The sequence below is a fragment of the Aythya fuligula genome, chromosome 11 (genome assembly GCF_009819795.1).
Source record: "Aythya fuligula isolate bAytFul2 chromosome 11, bAytFul2.pri, whole genome shotgun sequence".
Lineage (NCBI taxonomy): Eukaryota > Metazoa > Chordata > Aves > Anseriformes > Anatidae > Aythya > Aythya fuligula.
In genome coordinates this window covers 13,177,875-13,200,221 of record NC_045569.1, presented here as the reverse complement: position 1 = coordinate 13,200,221, position 22,347 = coordinate 13,177,875, and the positions used below count along the sequence as shown (strand labels likewise).

Sequence of the window (22,347 nt, the reverse complement as noted above, 5' to 3'; positions counted from 1 at the left end):
ATTTTGCCTAGCCACAACCACCTAAATTGGACATCTGATTAGAACTGTATGAGTCTGCCTGAGTAATCAGTGACAAGAGCAAGGGCCCTACAAAAAGAGGGCTACTCAACCTGATTCAGATACATCCCTAAGCACTGGATGCATAGTAGTGCAAGGATGGTGTCATTTCTATTCTATCTGTAAAGTTAACTTAAATAATCTCCTTTACTTCCAGACTTTGAAGAGGAGATGAATCCAACCCTTGGCATGGTTTTCTTCAATTTTCTTTTATCCTTGAGGAAAAGGAGGCTGCAAGAATTTCTCATTACAAAGACAGCATTATGTTCAGTCCCTTAAAATACCAGTCAATTGATTTGAAATTGTTTTATGATTACTAATTAAAAAAAGCAAAAACTGATCTCCCGAATGATATACACTAAAATGTGTTTCTGAGTGGTAGGGACACTTTGCAGGTAGATTTATGGTTTTCACCATCTGTTTTAACAAATGAGTCAGCAGAGCATTTCAAAATAACCTTCGGTTATACCCATGAAATGTGAGTTTGAATGTTCCAAGTGAATTACTGGCATGAGAGTACTAAAAGTACTTTTTTCTGGAAATAGTGTTTTACCAGTTGTTTAGATGCGCTTGCTTTTATTTGTATGGAAATACGCCAATATATGTTAACGTAGTGATTCCACATACCAGAAGCTTTTGACACAGCAGGACTTTTCATGGTATGGTAATGTAGGCAGAGGTCTTGTCGGTTGTCCTTGCACACTTTTTTTTTTTTTTTTGAAAAACATTGGATGAGTATTTTGTTCTGTTGCTTTTTGCTTGAAAAAGAGTTAATAAAAGTAAATGCACCAGAAGAAATTCATGGAATCAGTGAACAGATAAAATGTTACTATTTGAAATGCATAATGCTGCATAATGGGTTTATATAAAGAGCGGCAGAGATGAAGTGCTCTACAGACATAATGAAAGAAACATGGATTCCTGCTTCCATAATTGAAGTTCTTTTGTATTGATCTGTTGGGAAAGAATAGCAGAATTTTTGAACAGATTTGCTTTCCATTAGTAAATATATTTATCTGTAGCTCCGGATACTCAGCCAAGTTTGAAAAAAGAAAAGTTGGAAGGAGGATGCATTTTCTTTCATGATAATTAAATGTTATGACTGTAGATTTTTACCTCCAGAGTAAGTAAAGTTTATCTGCATTTAAAAAGTTTTAATTGCTTGCATACTTTACAGGAATTGCACAGAGACAAAACGTTCTTAACATGCAGAGTAGGAAAAAATGATATAAATACATTATATTCCATCTTTCTTTTTTAGAGTGTACCAGACTGTTACTGATGGCTTGTAGAAGTACTTGCCAGTAGTGGTCTGAAGACAGTTGCACTGTTTTTGTTCCTCAGATTAAGGATTTGAGGTTTGGGGATCTCATTAATCCTGGAGCACTGGCAGAGGGATGAGTGCCAGCCTACATTTCAGGCTCAGGTCAGCTCTGCAAGGTGCCATGCAGAAATACAGGAAGACTTGGAGCTCTGCTAAGTTCAGTCTGGTCCACTGAGTGCTACCAAAATGTAAATAATAAAAAACCAGCATTGCCCAATAATTAATTCCTGCTCTAAACTCTTGACCTCTCTGGCAAACCGGGAAGTCCTGGAAGTTTTATTTTTCTCAGTTTGTACAGCTTCATTTCTCTTGTGAATTCAGCCCCACGTATCTCTACAGGGCAGTGTAACTACTGGTAAAGGTTGTTGGCCTTCCTCTGCCAGTCCCTCCGAGAAGCAGAACTGTGACAATCCCATAGGTAAATATTAATGCAGAGGCACCTACTGTATATGATGTGTTCTCTCAGCCATCTCCCAAGGCACACATAATGGTTATTAACAAAACTGCACTTGTTTTAAAGGACCTGACAGCTTGCTAGGCTTTGATGGGAGAGCTTTGCTTTCGCTTAGAAATAAAAAGGAAAGCTTTTCCCCGTTTATGTTTGAAAGGGCCTTTCTGTAATTTTGTCATCGTGGGTTTCCCCTTGGAGGTAATGGATTAAAAGATCTTTTTCCCCTCCCTCTTTCCCTACTTCTGTATTACAGAAATGGCATCTGACATTCCTGGCTCGGTGGCCTTGCCGGTGGCACCGATGGCAAGCGGACAGGTGAGAATGGCAGGATCCATGCCTTCCAGAGGAGGAAAGCGCCGCTCTGGGTAAGCCATTTCCCTTTTTTCAGTGCTGAATGGAAACTATTTGTATTGAACAACTGGAAATATACATATATTTGTATCTTTACTATACACTGTTTATATAGGTAAACTGTGCTATGGCATTAGTTGCTGGTGTTTTGCTTTTCTTTTCAATGTATCTGTTCTTACTGCAAGATCAAACTTGCTGATAGGAGTGGTGTTTGTTGTTTTGCACACTTCAAAGGACTTGGGGATTTGGCAAAGCATCCAGAAACAGAGTTTGGGTCCCATGGCTTTTTTTTGTGTAATGATTGTGTGCTGCCTATGTCTGTTTAATCTCAAAAGCATTTATCATTTGAATAAAGGTAATAAGATGTGTTCTTACTTGTACATGCCGACTTATCCAGCTTCATCTGAAAATTGGACCTGGAATCTCTCAAATAAATGCCTTCTGTTAATAATGTTTTCTTTATAGTCCCAGGTACAGAAATAGCACAAGTAGTTTCTCTGTTCAGAGTTTGTGGTGTATGATATCCTAAACTTCATGGGAAATGCTGCGTAGTCTCCCCAGGTCTGGGAGAAAGGGCCTGAATCGAGTTCCTAACCTAGGTGAAGGTTCTGCTAAAGAAGAAGATTTGTTTTATCCAAATATAAAGGTTGGCATGGTGTAGCCATTGTTTTTCCACATCACATTGTTCCATGGCAGCTGATAGTAATCTTCTGTATTAGAAGAAAAACATATCAAGAGATGCAGAAGAGCAGAAAAACACTCTCTAATACTATCAGAAATACCAAAAATACTGTTTGTTTGTTTGTTTTTTCCTTAACAAATGGTTGATTGCAAGTAATGTTGATTCTTTCCCTGAGATACCTCTGGTAAAAGTGTGCCTGCAAAAGAGATTGGTTAGTATTATACTTAGCCCTAAATATTACAGTGGTAGGACTTAACGGGATCGATAGTGTGAATAAAATCTTCACTGAGAAGACCTGATTCCCCGTGAGCGCTGCCCTAGGGATGGCTGGCCAAGACGTGCTGCCCATTCTGGGTGCCTGCCCAAGTGTACTGGTGCTGGAGTCTTGTTCCTGGAACAGGTTGAGAGAGGAGAACGTGGACCTTGCCTTGGATGCAGAAATGAGCTGGTGTGAGCTGAGCACTTGGGGTGTTTGCTCTGAGGGAGGTTCTTTGGGCAGGACAGTTTGGAGGTTTTTCCCCTTGGAGTGTGCTTCCGTATGCTGAGCTAACTGTATAGAACCGCTCTGAAAAATTCCTGAAATCTGTTTTTAACAGCCCTCCCATTTTTAATTTGAAACTGTTCAGTGAAAAAGCCTTTTCAAAGTTGCCCTCAGAAGAGAAAACAAAGCATTAACATATTTTTATTGCTCCATGGCTTGTATAACCTTCTGTGCTCTTGAGTTGCAGGATAGTTGATCTCTTTTTTGATCATAAACCATGTCAACTACGAATACAAGTTTGCAAATTACTGTTACCAAGGGCTGATGCTGCTGACTGTGAAATCTTCTGATTATATTAAATCCTGACTTGATATTAATTGAAAGCTCTGCTTTAAATGTTGCATTTTAAATATCGTCAATCTATTTGCAAGGAACCAGAGTGGGGGAGGATAGGAAGAACGCAAAACCAAATGATTTGAAATGTATTTAATATGCAAATTCAGTGAATAAGATAGTACAGATTTGCTGTTATATCCATACTGTGGTACTTTATCTGTGCACCGTAGCTCTAAACTAATAACCCTTCTTCAAGCCTGAGCCAAGGGTGCGTTTTTTTTGTTCAGTGTGTACATATTCAGGCCTGGAGGGAAAGAATGCCTGCTGTGTCTAATTCCTTGAAGCTTCTCTTTGAACAAAGTTGCAGCTAACACTTGGTCCTTTCATTACTGTCCTGGCGATATATCTTTGTATACCTAAATCCTTGGGCATTTTAGAAATGAATGCTTTGTGTCAGACATAAAGGAATATAGCTCATGAACACAGTCATCTTTTCTAGCTCCAGTTATCTCTGAAAATTGTTTCTTTTCTCATAATTGCTGAGGCAAGCTGGCAGAATAATTGCTGTATGGACTTGAATGTAGATCAGTTTAAACTCATTGGCTATCCAGGAGGTGTTCTGTGGTGCAGGCATTCAGCTTCACTGACAGCTCAGAAAAATATTTTTCCTTTCTATAAATTATACCAAGCACTTCATAGAAAAAAAGTGACAGCCTAGTAGTGCATAAGAGAAAACATCACTGTGATCAGTAACTACTGAACATAAAGTGAAGTCTTTATGTTTAAGGTAGAGGATAAATGGCGCTTTTTTGCCCTCCTTGGTTATCTGTACTTGGGGAGGAAGGGCTGTTTTTTTGTTTGCTTTTACAGAGGCATTGGTTTTGTTTCAGTTGAGCACATGGTCTTGCTGTTTCTCAGGCACAGAATGGGGAGATCTGGGGAAGAAGAGACAGCAGCCAGCAATCTTTCTCCCTGAGTGCCCCTGTCTTGCACCAAACAAAGGGCTGTAGTGCAGATCCTCATCCTCATCTCAGCAGCTCTGCCCCATCATTCCTACCTGACCCTTCCTATACCGAATAATCGTGGCAAGCCATCTTTTGACACTGCTTGGGATTTTTACGTAATTATTTTGTTGTGTTCAAATTCTCTGCCATCTCATTTTCTAATCTGTGCAGAACCACCTTGTATTGTGAATTGTTTCATTGTGTGAAAATGTTCCTAATTAAAAATCAGTAATAAAAAATATTTTGTCACATTATTTATGTTACCCACACATCTTTTGAGGAAAATATGTTTTACTTAGTACCTCATACATCAGATCTTTTCACAATTGATGAGAACAGTGTGAAATAGGAAAATAAGACTTATGCTCCCTCCTCAAAACAAAACAGCACAGTGCAGTTCTTTTTTAAAGTCTCTTTTTAATGGGAATTTTAAATGAAGATAAGATACTCTTTCAGAAACTTCTGAAATGATGTCATTTGTCTTCTTCGAGGTTGCTTCAATTGCTTTGGTACTGTGCAATGTATTCTATCTGAACAGATCTTATCTGCCAGGGTATGGGGAGTTTGTTGGTATATTATTTTTGTGTGTTCTGCTGTGTTCAGCTAAAGGTTGCAGCTGATTCCTTACCTTTCGCTTTGCCTTACTACAAAGCAGATGGAGTGGTTCTGGCAGGAATTTAGAGTCACTGACTTTAAACCTGAGGGTGGATTTTTTTTCAGACTTTTAGAGGATTTTTTTTTTTTTTTTCATTTTGCACAGTGAAATGTGAAATTGGGAAACTTATTTATTAACAAAGAAGGGGCAGATATATTTGCATTTTTACAAGTATTGACATTTTCATGAACTACATGTTCAATTTCTTCTTTTTTTATATTATTGCATTTGGAAGGAAGTCAAGATTTTTTGGTAGTTGAACACAGCAAAGGTGTTATTTAGAGATTTAGTATGCTGCAGTCTGGCATTGCACCCTAGACAAAGAGTTTCTGCAGTGATGAGCCTACTATGCATATGGTAGGGGTTACCTATGGGTATTAACCCATCAAGATCTTATGAGATGAGAAGCTGATAGCCAGCCATTTGGGTAAGAAGGGAGTAAGGAATAAGTGGGACTATGCATTGAGCATGGGCAGCAGGATCGAGCCTTAAAACTGTCATCAGGCTCTCTTTAATTCTTGGTATTATATTCTGGTAATAATAAAACTTAGTCTAAAGTGCAGCAGAGACAATATTTGATTTTTGAGGGGAAAATCCATTTCTTAGCACTCAGCTGGAGTATTTGTCGGGAAGCTAAGAAAATCTACCCCAGTATGGAATCCTAGTGTATTGGAGATGAAGAAAAATGAATTAAAAAATATTGCATCCCAAATTTAAGCAGGGTCTTACTAAATCTCTGGGGAAAAGTCTTTTCCCTATAGTATGGCTATGTATTTTTTTCTGCCCATGTTCCCTACACTTGAAACTCCAGCTTTATCTCAGTTGTTTTTTTCAGTTGCCAGTGAAACCAGGGAAGGATATGCCTGATGTGATGATTTTGCAAGTTGTTCTAGCTGCAGCCAGCCCAGTGCCTGCCTGAGTGTGTGCTTTTCTTAAAATGAAACAGCTCTCACCTAACATTGACTTTCACATTTTTGGCGTAAGCAGAAGCACTGTGAGCGAAATAACCCAACCCCAAAGTTGGTTCTGGGCTATTGTATATACACATATATGTGCATAAAGGCACACTGTTATGTGGGGAAGAAGCAGGTAAGTAAGAGGACAGCTTCAACAAGATGATAACGCACAAATGTTAAAATACAATTAGTGCTGCTGCACATCTGAGGAAATCCAGGCTGTGGATGCCAGCACCAAAGGCCACGTTTGGGTCTAGCAGCACATAGCAGGGTCCTCCTGGCTTAGTGCTTCTGCATAGGAGATGTTGCTGGCCGCTGGAGGTCGGTGTTGTTCTGCGCAATGCAGCTGAGAGGTCACTGGCAAGGGAAGTGATTTAGAAACTGGGTTTGGTGATAATTAGGTGAGCAAGAATGTAATTTATAGTGACAATGATGATTGCATCAAACAACCAAATTAAATGTGCATCTCTTCTTAAGACTCTTTTGGGAAAATGGTTTTCTCCTTGCTTCCTTTAGAAATGAATAATCACTATTGCCATCTGGAAAATATTACTGTCTTTTCTAATACCATTTCCAATTCCTGTGCTTATTTGCTGCTCATGTCCTGATTGTACGTAGATTGCTGTGAGTCAGATGTATCTTTGATATCAAAATTAGGAAGCAAGGCTGCATTCTCTAACTGGAGCACATTCTGCTGTATGTTTGTGCAATTTTAAAGACTATTTTTACACCACTGATCCCATACTCTGCATGTATGTCTTAATTTTTAATTGGAAAGTAGTGTTGTTTTTTTTTTAATATTGAGTTAAATATTGTCACTTTTCAGGGTTTTGCCTTTAATATGACATGTATCTATTATTAACATGAAGTAGTAGATGCATCAAAATTTTAATTATATAAATTGTATTATATTACACTGAAATGCTAGAAAGCTTCGAGTGTGAAGAAACCCAACAAAACCATTTGCAAAAAAAACAATGATTTCCTATCTACATGAATTACATTTATGTGACTGCTCAAGTCTCTGTCATACTAACATAGCTTCTTATTAAAATACATACACTAACACAATAATTGTATATGGTAATTTTATATCAGATGGTTCTTAGTCTGACATAATGCCAGAGTCGCCCCCTTGTAATCAGGATATTTGTCTACCTCTTCTTAGGGATACAAAAATGTAAAAAAATACTTTGTAAAAAGCTTTGTAGTGACAATACCAACAGGAAGGAGGTAATCATGCTGCGTAGTGTAGGAAAGTAATCTAGGTGACTAATTTAGGAGGTTAATCTTCCTAGTGTCTCTGTGTAAAGTGAAGAAAGAGGTTCTTGCTTTTTGTGGCTCCCTAGAGCATCCTAACTGGAGGGCTAGGATTTGGCACAAGGAAGAGCTCATCTCTTTTACTTAAGAAGAAGGTCTGGGACATAAAGCAGGTAAGTTGGGGGCATAGTAGACCCACAGGTCATTTTAATATGGCCTAGGTAAGGTATACTACAAAGTAATTGCTGCCTACAGCCAGGTACTTGCTACCTACAGCCTGGTTGGTAATTCATGTGAAATTACTGGTGATATAGGACAGGTCTAAGAGTGTGCTATGGTTATGATCAATAGAGGTGAAATACATAATCTTTTTGGCGAAGAGGCTGGGAGTTCATGCTGCTCTACCTTTAATTTCTGTAGATTTCTATCAGGCCTGTGAGATACAGCACTTCTGGCTGTTTCACAAGAATTGCATTTGTTTAATATTTCCTTTTATTTGTTGATTTTAGCAGTGTGGATTTTTTCGTGTATCAGAACAGGGTGTTGTTTGTTGTTTTTTTTTTTGTTTGTTTCGTGGTGGTTGTTTTTTTTTGTTTTGTTTTTTGTTTTTTAACTTGTGTTCTTTGTATTCCTGGCAGCTAATAAGCTACTTTTAGGGGGTCTGGAGAGTATGAGCAAGATGAGTCTACAGCCATCACTACCCCCAGTCAAAATATATATCAAACAAGATTGCGAACCATTGACTTGAATGTTCATGTCGCCATTGCCAATTTCATTATTACATATTTGAAAATCTTGCTTTTACAGAATGGATTTCGATGATGAAGATGGGGAAGGGCCCAGCAAATTTTCAAGGTGAGCCTTTATGAAGAGTTGGCCAAATTTCTTACTTTTTCAGTGGAGAAAGACAGCTGTCCCACTACTGCTGTTTTATAGTCTCTGTGGATATGGGCTGAAGAAATTGCCAACAGCTTGACCTAAATTCTAGTTACAGTTTACCAGCTTCCTCTGCAAATTAGGCACACTGGCAAAAATCTGCTTAATGTAGTTATTGGCTTACAAAGCTGACAGAATGTTTGTGTCATAATTTCACTCTGCAGCTAAAAATCACAATTTTTCTCATTTGACATAGCTTAGTATTTCAACTGCTGTAAATGAATTTTGATAATTTGACATTGCTGAAGTTGTCTTTTTGCCACTGAAAAAGAAATTTATTTCAAAAATAGTTCAGATACTAACTACTTGTTAAGACAATCTGATAGATCCTAGAGGCATGGGTTGTTTTTTTAAGATTAAAGGTCATTATGTACCATTAGGTGTAACTGAATAGTAGGAATTACCAAAATAAATGTTAATGTGGAATATTCTATGCTAGAAACAAAAACAAACATCAAAGCATCATTGTCATTTTTCACTTTTCCTTTTGTTCCAGTCACACTGTTTGCATTTTTTCATTAGAAACCAAGTGGCTGCACTGAGAATAGATGCTGTGAGGCCTACGGATAACTGCTGATCATTCAAATTGTAATTGCAGCTATATAGTAGCAGCCATATTCAAGCACAGCTGTCACTATAGGGTTTTAACAGGATGTGTTGCAACACCAGAACATAACCTCCTGGACAGGACCAGCAGCACACAAGTTTAGCTGGTGTCTTTTATACAAAGAATATTCCAGTCTGTGGCATCAAAACTCCTGGTCTGAGGGCTAGTCTAACGTTTGGTAGAAGATGTGTGTTAAGGGTACAAGATTGATAATTAATATGATCTGATTTTTGTCTGCATAAGCATGAGGGTTTCTAGGCACAGTTGTGCACGTGAATTGGTCTTTCTACAGCCTTGCTTCAGCCATGGGTTGTGGGGAAAGCCAATATTTCCATTATTTTTATTGGAGAAGTATGGTGTAGAGTGCGTAAGACTCTCTGATTTCAGATGCCAGATCAAAATGTGATATTTAAATCTTAAATGATATGAAAACAAACAAACAAAACAGATTGCTCTGCTTTTAGAGAGGGTTAAGAAAAACAATGTAGAGATGACAAGGGCCATGTGCAGACATCCTCTTCTGGCCACGGCTGACCTCTCAAGGAGATGTTATTTTTAGTTGTCCTCCTTCTAGGACTTTTTCCCTTCTCCAAACTGCTCACATAACTGATTCGTAGCTTGTGTTGGCCAAAATTAGTTAGTTAGCAAAGAATTGCTTTTTACAAGTTTAAGCTAACCCAGAGTGGAGACTAGAAGGGACAAAAGAGTAGCTGGAGGCAACAGCATCTTCAGCCCAGCCAGCCAGACCAGAATGAGTAGGCAATCCATAACCTAGCAGCAGCACTAGAAGTAGTGGTGTTAGCATGGTGCTCCATGTGTGTCAACACACCTTGCTTCTCAGGGAGTTCCAAGGCAGCTCAGGTACCTGCATGACTTCTCATTGTCACCTGGAGACACATGCATGGACTTCTCACCTAACGGCATGTGGCCATTACTCATTGAATCTGTATTGTTTAAAATTGTTCGAGCACAGTATGTTCTCAGGGCAGGGTCAAGTGGAAAAAAAGTAACATTTTCACTTGAAGGTTTTGAGGGTGTTAGTGCTAAAACAATGTAGGAAGGAATGCGGCTCAAGTCTCACTTAAGCTTTGTCATGAGAGTTTGAATCAGTGAGGAAGGAAAATATGAAGCCTCATAGAGGAACTTGCACGTTTGTGGTACTTAAAATTACTTTTAACTCATTTCAGATGATAAAAAGTTAATTATTAGCTTTTAGAAGAGAAAAGGCGCTTAGTTATGCTGTGTTTCCTTATCAAGTAATAAGTGAAAGCTTCATAGGCTCTCTGTAGTAATAAATGACATTGTTTTGGAAAGACATAATTCTAATACAAAATCTTACTGGTCTGTTCTTAACCAGTGATACTCTTCACTTGTAGAAAACCCATTAACTTTTTTTTTTTTTTTGTATTTTCAAAAACGTACTTTTTCCATTTTGGAAAAAAGCATTTTTGGTTTCTTCAAAAGTAAGATACTTGTTTTCAAGATGCAAAAAATGCACTTTTGTAACTACTTTAGCAAAATCTAATTTTGAAGGATTAGTATGTTTTTTAGGGAAGGGAAAGGACAAAGAGCATGTCATTTTTTAGTAAAACATCATATTGGTGCCATCTCTGGAACAGCACTTCAGAAGCAGTGAAAATTCAATCCTGTGGGGCTGAAGTCCCATTGATCTGAATTTCCTCCGTAAAGTTGACAGTGATACACCACGAGTACCTGTTTGGGCATCTAACTTCTGTTGATTTGGGAGGGAATGAGATAACTGTTTACTTCTAGATCTTTATGCCAGTTTTAATTTCACTTCTATTTACCTAGCAGTTTCATCTGCCTGACAGTCTTGCCAACAGATGGTACATCATAGATACCTACCAGAGCTTTTTTCTGAAGGCATCCCTATATATTGCATTGCACTTAAGTGTGTGTCTGTGCCCTCCCATGTTATCTGTAGACCATCAGTGCCCTCTACTGAAAGGAGCGAGTTGTGGTTGCAATCTGGGAAAGATACAGCTCATTCACTTCCAACACAGCAATGAATATTTCATGGGCTGCTGCTGATAGAAGCTCAGTGGTGTTTTCCGTAATGGTGCTGGTTGTTAAGTTTCCCAAGCAATAAGTGTACGTCGGAGTGTCTGCATAAATCCACTGAAATATGTCTTCAACTTGTTTTAAATGTACAAATGAAGTTTTTGAATCAGCATGGCTTGGAAGTTTCATTAAACTCCACATTTTCTTTGCTTTATTATTTTCATGCCCTCATATTTCTTGCTGTTATTTGTAATAGTTTGCAGTTGTGAACCTCTTTGCTTTCTGCTGTGTGTTGACTTTAGTGCAATGTATAACCCTTGTGAATTTACTTGCTATCTTTTGTTTATAGGTATGATGGTGATCAAATCTCTGGTGATAAGGAAAAGTTTGCAAGGTAGGCGTGTTCCGTAGAGGTCTTCTGCTGAGAGAAAAGAGGGGAATGGTCATATCCAAAACGTCTCAGTATTTGTGCGTTAGCTTAGAGAGCTGGTTATTTTGTTTCTAGGTGGGAAGATGATCAAAGTACTGCTGACACAGAAAGGATGGCCAGGTATGAAAAAGGAAAATCAAAAATGGTTTGCCCCCATTTTTATTTTATATGATGCAGTTCTGACTGTCAGAAGGATTGACTGATCCAAAAGTGCTTGAAATCAGAAACACTAACGCTGGACCAAAGTGGGTTTGGATCAGCTCCCACGATCTCCCAAAATGTAATGTGCCTCCAAAACATCCACGCAAAAACAAAGCTGGAATTGACAGAATTAGGACATCATCCTGCACATGTTTATGAATGCCAGGGTTCCCTGGGCAGGCCCTTTTGGAAAAGGAGCACAGCCCATCTTTTTCTTTTAAGAGTTTAAATTTGAACTAGTTTCAGGAAAGTTTCAGGCTTTTTGTTTGGTTGAACCTTTTCATGGCCAATTGGTTAACATACTAATACTTTTTAGTTTTTGTGATCATAAACGAAATAAATGGACTATTGGATATTCTTCTCTTTCTTCTCAGGAAGTCCTGCAGTCTGTTTACTCCTTATAATGGTTGTTTATAATGATCATTAGTATCAAAATACTTTAGTGGCAGACAGTGAAATATGTATTTATAAATGTAAAATATGTGTTGAATGTGTGTTCTTTGTCTCTCTTGTCTCTCAGCCACCATTTCTGAGAAAATGCTGAACTTAGACCAAGCTTTCATCGTGTAAAAATGCATTTTCTTCCCCTTGTCTGTATTTATTGTCATGTAATAAAGACTTGAACACACATGTTCTTATGTACATGCACACTGTCACACAAGATGTTCTACTTGTTTGTATGTACACAGTCCGACTCCCGCAGACAGTGATCTCTCCCACATATGTGCAGACCCACACAAAGGCTGTGTATCAGCCATTTGAAATGGAGAGGTTTGTTATTAAGTTGTAACAGACAGCAAGTCAATAGAGACCTTAGCTAAGGGATTCTGTGATGTACTAAAACACCACGGGCTATCATTGCTGGGATCCATACCTGGATTTCCTGAGTGTAGATATAGTAAGCATAGGCATCAGTAGGAATAATAACAGCATGGAGCCCTAACACTTAGTAATTCTGGATGCAGTGCCCTATACTTAAAACTCCTGTGTGTGCAGGGGAGAGGATATACATTGTAAAGCAGGGCAAGCCCATGCATTCCACTATTTCAGGAAGCAGCACGCAATAGCTTGTATTTTTCTCTGCATTTTCAGAAAGGGCTCCATTATTAAAGTAGTTGAAAAGTGTGCTAAGCCTTTCATGATCACTCTTCATAACATTCAGTTCCAAAGAATGTTGCAGTTTCTTTTAAATTTGTGTTTCTATACTGACCAATGCTGGTGGACTCTCCATGTGATCACCTTTCACATCTTGTTGGATCAGCCAGAGATCCCACAAGAAAATGCCATGCACAGCTCATTGAAATCAGTGGAAGATGCTGCTTTGACATCCGAAGCATCACATACCTCTTGTGTACTTTTATTTAGCTGCCACCTGACAGGTACAGTATCTGAAATATAAGTACTAGGCAGAGAAGTCTTCTAGGTCCTTTTGGACTGTCTCTCGGTTCTGCATTTATTGGTGAAATTCCTTGATAGCGATCAAGCAGTAGTGATTTACAGTAATGGAGAACTGAACTCTCAGATCTTCAGCCCTTGCAGACTTTGGTGACTGTCAGTTTTGAGCATTCTCAGATTTGGCTCACCAGCTCAGTCATATGTTTTCTATAAAAGATGAGAACACTGGAGCTCAGCCTGAAGCGGGGCAGCATCAAGTACTGTCATTGTTACTTCCCTGCTGTGTTAGATTGTTCTTGTACATAAATTCTGATCTTTGTCTGACAAGCCAGATGTTTACTTGCTGTCTTTTGTATTCATTTTATTTATTTACTTTTTTTTTTTGGTATGTACTCTTATACCATATATAGTCCCAGTCCTGTCTGATCCTGTAGGCCTGTAGCATCTCCCTGCAGGCCTGTGGCTTTGTACTGGGATGTGGGACTTTCCACAAAGCATTACAGGACTGGAGACCTATGTTGTCCTTAAGTGGGTGGTTGTGGGTGTAGGCTTTTTTTTTTTTTTTTAGCTGTCAGTCAGAACTGACTCTTACTCCTGATATGATCCAGTTGTTAGCGAGAGCTTTCCTCTGAAGGAGGCCTCTTGCAAGCAGAGCCAACACCTAGAGCAAGGACTGGAAGCTGTGAGATGCAGGACATCTGTAGCAAATTTGGGCATTTGGCAGGAGTTGACAGGTGTCAGTACCTCATATTTTTCTACTTCCATTATTAGTTCTTCAACAAAGGATACTAAACTGCTTAAGAGATTAAGGCCAGAAACAAATAGGCTAGAAATATGGGTTCTTTTCACATTTATCCTTCTGTGGCCTGGATTTTCTGTCTATAAACTGAGAGATAATAGTGCTTAGCTTTGTAAAGTACTTTGCTCTCCTGGAGGGAAAGCTGCAAAACAAGTGTGAAGTATTATGATTTATTACCTCTGATTGAAATTCTTACACTGATCCTGTCTGCTTTTCTGTTGGTTTGGTGTTTCTCTAAATGATCAGGGAGAATCACAGTGAAATTGAGAGGCGCCGAAGAAATAAGATGACACAGTACATCACCGAACTGTCTGATATGGTACCCACTTGTAGTGCGTTGGCTCGTAAACCTGACAAGCTGACGATTCTTCGGATGGCTGTTTCACACATGAAATCAATGAGGGGCACTGGAAATAAATCTACTGATGGAGCTTACAAGCCTTCGTTTCTTACGGAACAGGTAGTGTGTTTTTTTCCACAAATAGCTGTTTTCTCTCGTTTGTGGTCTTCAGTGGTGTGAGGAAGTGCTGAGAGGAGTATGGTCTCAGTTTGACCCTTCACTGTTGAGTAGTAACTGGTACAAGCTAAATAATCAAGATGTAAATGAACACAGGTTTCTTGTGAGTTTTTGGACTTTATCATAACCATACGAGAGATCCCTTGCTCTGAAGCTGCAGAATGGACATTCTTGTCCATTTTCACAGCATGGGGTACTTAACATTGAGGTCTGTCCTTCTGAAAAGCAAATCACAGGCAGTCCATTGTCATTGGAGATGACTATTCATCTCTAGGACTGGGTTCCTCCTATCCTAACACAGTTTCTCTAGAAAAGATAGAGAGGAATCTGCAAAAATCTGCCTCTCCATCCTTAGTTTATAGGAAGATTTAAAAAATTTCAATGTTTCAAAAATTCAGTTTCAATGCATAAGTTGCATTGAACATAAGGCGGCTGAACTGGGCTGAGATGAATCCCATCTGTAACAGCTGAGGTTACATTTTTGATGGAGGAGGAGGGAACATGCACCCAGTTTTCAAAGAAAACCTGTGCTTAACAGAGTGCACTGGAAATTCCTACCACCTTTGTTTTTGAAGTCCAATGAGTGTAATGTGCATTTTTGTGGTCTGAACAGTGTAAGTACTTACACATGTAAGTTATGGCTAGAGGTACTACTTCTTTCTGTTAAAGAAACAGCAGCTGTTGCTGACCTCTGAGTGTTCACATCTCTACTTATTCTGGCTTTCCTGAAGCATGCTTCTAGAGGGACTGACATTCAACTGGCTTTTGGTAGGGCATCTTGCTCACTTGTCCTTGCAACTTGGCTTTTAAACTTTGCAGGATGACAAAGCTTATCTTTTGTTAATTATATATTCAAAGCAGTTAATTATATATTCCTTGTCCTCTGTATAGTGCAGCCAGCTTGCAGTGAGAGTTTGTTGTTGTTGTTTTTTTTTTTTTTTTTTTTTTTTTTAATGTACTAAGGGGTTCAGAAGTGATGTGCTTTCTCTACAGTAAAGAAGCCAGCAGAAATCTTCAGTCTGTTAAGTGTTTCTCCAGATGCATTATCCATTTCTTTTGGGCTTTAGTAGAATTAATTAGATTTTGATCCTCACCTTATCAGGTAGTATCTGCCACTCTCACACCAGCCATGCTGTGCTATCTAACCTGAAATGAGGCTCAGGAAGCTCCCTATATGAGTTTCAGATGCAGTAACTCACTGCTGTATTCTAGTAAGCCCTGATACTTGCTGAAGGCGCCAGGCAAAGGCTGTGCAAGCTTGTTTTTCATGAACTGGGGAGACAGTTGTCATCTTTTCACATCATAAGTTTTCAAGCTCTGTTAACCAAAGGCAGTGTTTGTGTGTGATGCATGCAAAGAGCTGTTTGCATATGCAATTCAAGATATTGGGTGTCTAGACCAAATGTCTGAAAGCGAGGGACAGAACTGCCTTGATTTAAAGGTCTGTGTCCCCCAACTTCTGATCCCAAGGTGGAGTGGAGGCTCTGGGTGCTATGTCTCAGGCAGAAGTGATCAGGACAATGAGCAGGAGACCACATAAAGAACGGCAAAGGGCAAGGGTGTTGCAGTCATCTTGGGTCTCAGAAGCTTTGTGTCCACAGGTTGGAAAAAGAAAGCAAGAAATAGTATAAGTTTTTTGTGTGATGGCTTGGGCATCCTAATAGGAGAGGAGGCTGAGGATTCCTGTCCTTGCCCCATTACAGTTTCTGTCTTTTATCCACCGACTGTTTAATTTACAAACAGAACTTATCCTGAGGGGGAGGAGAAGAAAAAAAAAAAAAAAAAAAAAAGAAAACAAACAAAAAGTCTTGTTGTTTTCTTTCCAGTTAAATTATCCAGGTCATTTAATTAAGGGATGGGTCTGCCATATGAGTTCTAGCCCTTCATTTCCTCTGTTTGTACTCCTAAATAACTTTATAAAAAAAATTATTAGATATCTATCATGCACCAGGCAGTGAGTTTTAGTTTATTTTCTTAAAGTGCATTGAGATCACCAAATCAAAGGCAATAAAGGAAAACAATATTGTTTGTTACTAAGGTCAGCAGTTTATATTCTGCTGCTAATTTGGATGTGTTTTTTTTTTCAATACTACAATAAAAAATTCTCCCAACGTTGTGCTCATCTATTAAAGTCACAAGAAAACAATATTCTTTGGCAGTGACATATGTGTTACTTAATTCCCTTTTCTTGCTGGCCTTCTAATCAAATCCTTTCTTTGAAAGGAACTGAAACATCTTATCCTGGAGGCTGCAGATGGGTTCCTGTTTGTAGTTGCAGCTGAGACTGGAAGAGTCATCTACGTATCCGATTCTGTGACTCCTGTGCTGAACCAGCCTCAGTCTGAATGGTTTGGCAGCACTTTGTACGAGCAGGTTCACCCAGATGATGTGGAAAAGCTACGGGAGCAGCTGTGTACATCTGAAAACTCTATGACAGGTCAGATATATCTGATGTATGGTTCTTTGCATTATGGATCCCTGCAGAGTTTTTCTGACATTCAAATGCCTGTTGTTACAAATCTGGTAAAAATGGAGTTCTGCAAGATTAGAGTGCTTTTTCTCTTGCAGGCACTGTTGTAATTTAAGTCATCTTTTGCATCACTACATTTTGTTTCCTATTTATTCAACTTTAGTCAAACCATGTAGGTCTACCTTTCAGACTTCTGGCTTGGGTAGGTTTGGAAGCTGAATTGTTTTCAGTCTGGAAATCTGGATTGTTTTCCTTTCATCCTCAATGAACTTGTGACTTCTTTACAAGTGTATTGCTTTATGGCAGTGTTTATTTTGAAGGCAAAAATCATACTTCAGACTTTTCCATTTTCATAAAAGTTCCTTGTGGTTTGTTAACGGGAATCCAGGAAAAAAAATCTAGTGTTTGGCAGCTGAAAATCTAGTGTGGATTTTAAACAAGAGGCTTGCCCCTGTAGCAATGTGGTAAGTTAGCTACAGCTGACTATGTATCATTTGACACACAAAACTAAATAATATTCACAGTATAACTCTGGCTTTTACAATTATTCACGCTCAAGACTTCCCAATAGGAAGCTATCATGGCTTTAATAGAATCTGTGTATCAGAGCTATGAGAAATAACTAAATCCTATTTTAACTCAGAATTGGAAAGGGGGAAACCCAGCTTCTCATTTTATTCTTCCATGTAATACATTTATAGCTAAATGAAGAAAAAAAAAATATTTATAACTAAATCCCGATCGAGGCAAAAGTCATGTAATTTCTCCTTGCTTTAATAATTCAGAATTCTGACCTGGCTTGCTGGAAGTTTTGTTGTGTTTCATAACTCAAAGGACAGTGATCCAGTTTAGAGTGAACCTGCACACTGTTTACAGCTTCCATGTCAAAACAGTGCCAATTTCATGGTTTCCTGTGGTTTGAATGTGATGTGGTTTTGGCAGAGCTTTCCCGTATTCATATTGGAAACTCAAAGCAAGATTCTGTGGTAAAAAATCCAGATGGATCAAACCCAAGAGAACATTTAGGGGAACCTGTGCAGAGCAAAACATCTGAGTTTCATACCACTTTAAAATGTATGTGTGATATTTGCAGAAGAGCACAATGACTGGTTTTTATTATATAGTATGCAATACATTTTAATGCACGTACCGTCTTCCTCTAAGAAGCAATTACTCCAGAACCTCAACGAATGGTCACACTTAGACTTTCTAAAGTGCTCATTTGGTACGTGGGCTTAACCTGCTCAAACTGGAGCACGACTAGACAAACACAGAGTACTTCTGAAAGTCCAATTCTGTATTTCTTTCAGCTTTAACTGTAAGCTTTCCTTTTACACTTCATCCATCTTTAGCCAGTGGAAAGAGAAGTTCAAATAATAGTGCTTGGATGGCTAAATCTTTTTTCCTGTCTGATTCTTTTAGAGTTGTCAGATTGCTACAGAAGGCTCTTAAAACTGTCGTACGTGGGCAGCTGAAAGTTTTCCTGGTGTGCGGCAAACAGCAGCCTGTTTAGAGCCAGGGTGCTGAACTGCACTCTTTAAGGTGTGCAGATAGGCTGGATGTAGAAGGATGCTTTTTAGGAACTGGAGAGTGTGTGTAACTGCAGATGTTTCAAGCAAGCGCAAATAACAGTGCATAATTGGTCCTAACTATATAGGATACTTTGTGCAAGTTTTCCTTTGCAAACCTGTTGTGGTTACTTGCACGGTGCAATTTTTTTGGCTGCCTAAATGTCTCACAAGCCATAAACACAATAATCACCCCCGAGTAATTCTGTTTCTGAATCAAGCATAGGCATATAGTTGTATGTATCTCATGTCCTGTAAGATCATAATAGAAAGAAAAAGTTTTTGAGGTGTCTACTGAATTTTTCTAGCTTTTTAATAAAATAGCATGGACCAATTTACATCATCATATAATCCTGCTCTTTTGTTTTAAGGATGTGACTGATGAAGTACATTTTTTATTTTTATTTTTACATTAACAGTAGTTTTGTCAGTCTGTGGAGCATATAAATAAAACTAAAAGCTGTTTCAATTTGTTGTATTAAACTTGTATTTCCTTGACTTGTATTTCCTGCAAAGTACCATTAAATAAGAGAAGCAGTCCTCTTTAAGGACTGTCAGCTAAGCATCAATTTGCTTATAAGCAGCATACAGTCGGACTTCAGGAGTATCACTCATGAGCCTGTGCAACCAATTCCACTTCCCTTCCTGTAACACAAGCTATATTCAGAGTAGAAGCATTGTAACAGGTAGGAGTAGCTGGTAGTAAACAGAAATAATGAGTGCCGTGGTGACATTTAAAAAAAAAAAAAAAAAAAAAAGTCAAGTAGGCAAATGCAGTTCTTTTAAGTCAATGTTTACGTAACCATTTGGGCAGCCTCAAGTCTCTTTAGGCTTTCGAAAGTTACGTTTCATGCAAAAGAAAGGCTAACGCAGAGCTTGAAGGAGCAGCATAAGTGCAAGCCAGCCAGCTGTGCATTTGATTTTTTATTTTTATTTTTTAATTTTCTTACTCAAAGTGAAGGTTACCCTGAACAGCAGGAAAACCCCCATCGTTTAGCGGCCTCTGGCTGTTGAACACTGGGGCTACTTAGAGAGAAGGGATTTTCAGGTGAAAGAGTAATGAATCTTACAATTCTTAATTTTGCTTTCCTCCTCACCTTCTTGGGGTCCGTTTCTCAACCCTGTATCCTCCTCCTTCAACCCTTGACCTGAGGAAACAAATACAGCATCTTGTCAAAGAACCATCACTTGCTTTGCGCTGGATCAGAGCAGCATCCTCTGTGTCTGTTTGTTCTTAACACTGATTGTTACCACTGCATTGCTGTGTTGTTTTTTAACCCAGCACCTCTTAGCAATCCTGTTATACAGAGAAGATGTTTCAGACCCCGAGAACTTGTAAGGCTACCATTGCCAGAGAGAAGTGACGGAATGAGCTGGTGGAGAAAGCAGTCTCCCTCTCACATTTCTGCCCCCAGGAATAAGACTGGGGCTGTGGTTGCATGAGCATTTCTTTGGCAGTCGTACCAGCTTATGCAATCCTCACCTCGTTTCACCCTCTATTACTTTGCCATTTATGTGGTACTACAGTGTGAGTCACATCAAGGAGGCTGGCCCAGCCGAGAGCTAACCTAAGCAAAAAAAAAGAAAAAACCAACTTGGTTTTAGTAGAGATACCTCTTTGGCCCACCTTATCATAGGGCTACTTGAACTCTGTGCTAGTGCAAAGGAGAAGCAGGGAATAGTTCCGGATAAAGAGAGGACAGGACTTGAGGAGCAATAAAAGCATATGCCAAGCTAAAGTGGCTCTTTAACTGCAGCCTAAAAAATATGATTTGTTTGCAGAGTTAATTGCTTGCTCTATTTTTAACTCTCAGGATATGGGGAAGGATGGATAGTTTCTATTTCATTTTATACCCTTGGAGATTTTATTTTTCCCTGGAAATGGAACAATTGTCCGCTTGTTTATTGTACATTAATTGCAAACACATTGTGACAAAGGGAAAGCTGAACTGTATGTATGGTTTGAAATGCTCTAGAAAAGACAGCAGCTGAGACTTGATAGCAACAAATGGTGCTCCCAAGAAGGGTTTGCGTGTGTCATGGGCATGATTAATTAGAATGGGTCAGATATTCAGAGTAATAATGTATTTTCCCTTTTTGTTCTTGGAAATCTGCAGATGGGAAAAACAAATTACTTTAAATATGCATGAGGTCAGATCCCATAGTAGGATCCATTTGCAAAGACCTCTTTGTTCTTAGGATGCAGTGATGAAACTTGATGGATGTTGGGGTTCAGATGCAGGTTCGGGGTTGGAGGTTGTGAAGTGGTTGAATAACACACAGCAGAGTGGAATCCTAATGCAAGTGAGAGCCTCTAAATGGCTACAAACAAAAAATCTCTGATGGCCCAGAAGATGGACAGAATTTAGAACAAGTTAAGTACAAAGAAAAACAGCTTTTGAAGAATACCTCCACTATGTTTACAAGTTTATGATATTCAGCTTGGAGCTCCAGGCAGCACAGCACATTGTAATCTATATATAACGTCTTCCTTCCGCTTCCTTATAGCTAAGGTGAGACAAGGAACAGCATATAGAGTCCCATCCATGCACAAAGCCTGCTTGAGACCCTCATGTTCAGAAGAAGTCTTTGCAAACCATTTTAGCTGAGTAGCTGAAAGATGCTGAAATTGTGATCCTGTGACTGGAAGGAAGTGATGAAAACCAGAACCTCCAAAGCTTTCATTTTCAAGCGATTTAAAAATGACTAAGTCAATTTAGTTGCTAGCTAAAAAATATTAATTGAGGTTACTTCTGGACATGACTTGTATGCCAAGTTTAGTCTTGGCACAATATTTTATTGCCATATTTTATAAGTACAAAAAAATAGAACTTTATGATGGAAAAGGTGACTGACCACAGCAAAAATTAAGCTGATAGGTACCTTTTTAGAAGAAAAGACCATTGTGCATTGTGCAATTTGCAGTGGTTCATGAGTACTGTGGAAATACCACTATATTAGCTGAACAGAGGTTTGGATTAAGGAACCTGTCTTTCAGAACCTTCAAGTAATACGTTTTCTGGTGGTGATGGTTCCATCATGTGCAGTTTTTTGTCCAACTGCAAAACTTGCTGTAACCAAGCACAGTTTGTACACACAGTCACCAAATCTAGATGCTGTAGATAGAGTCAAATTGTCTGTAAAAAGTGGAAAAACAGTGTTAAATTCAAAAGAGGGCAATGCCAGAGACCAACGGAGAAGCAAAGTAAAGCTTTCCATAGCACTGAACAGATGGGAAATGCTCAACAAACAGTAAATAACCATGTGAGAGACAAGATTAGGAATAACTTCTCTTTGCAACAGATGTTCTTCCTGAAATTCAGCACAGGATTTTTGTGCTGAGTGCTATCTTACGCCTCCACGTAAATTCTTCAACTCTGATTTCTGCGTGATCTTTCTTAGAAGAAGGGCACTTCTCTCATATACTGCCAGCCCGTGAGTGCAAATGTGATTCTTATGCATTGTCAGCGTTTTGAATTCCAACTTGAATTACCGTTTCAGGAGAGGATCCAACTGATACGAAGAAGAGTTGGATGAAATTCTTCCTTGGCTTCATGCGCAAAATTCTCTGAAGAGATTCAAAGACTGACTTGAGGCATGCCCAGAAACTCAGCTCTGGCAAATCGACTGCCATTACGCTTTAAATGTCATAATCATCACTAGCAGTTAAATTCATGATTAGTGAAAAAGTAATGCATTATCAAAACATTTAATTAATGGGATGACTTCTGCAATATATTAGCAAACCAGGGAGCTTCTCCTAATCTATTTGAAAATTGGGTCAGCCTATTAATAATTAAAAAATAAATCTATTAGAGTTATTGTTGCCTGAATTTTTATACCAA

At 38.8% G+C, this 22,347-nt stretch overlaps 1 protein-coding gene across 4 annotated transcripts in view; it reads left to right on the top strand.

Annotated features, from left to right (window-relative positions):
- The window catches only part of ARNT2 (aryl hydrocarbon receptor nuclear translocator 2), a 107,466-nt gene that overhangs the window by 22,849 nt on the left and 62,270 nt on the right, over positions 1-22,347 (top strand). For 2 of the 4 annotated variants that reach the window (XM_032194623.1, XM_032194624.1), the window contains exons 2-7: positions 2,086-2,197; positions 8,365-8,412; positions 11,472-11,516; positions 11,628-11,672; positions 14,194-14,407; positions 16,688-16,901. In XM_032194623.1, coding sequence (XP_032050514.1) covers positions 2,086-2,197; positions 8,365-8,412; positions 11,472-11,516; positions 11,628-11,672; positions 14,194-14,407; positions 16,688-16,901 — 678 coding nt within the window. The remainder of the gene's footprint in view (positions 1-2,085; positions 2,198-8,364; positions 8,413-11,471; positions 11,517-11,627; positions 11,673-14,193; positions 14,408-16,687; positions 16,902-22,347) is intronic. The other 2 variants (XM_032194625.1, XM_032194626.1) reach the window with 2 other exon arrangements.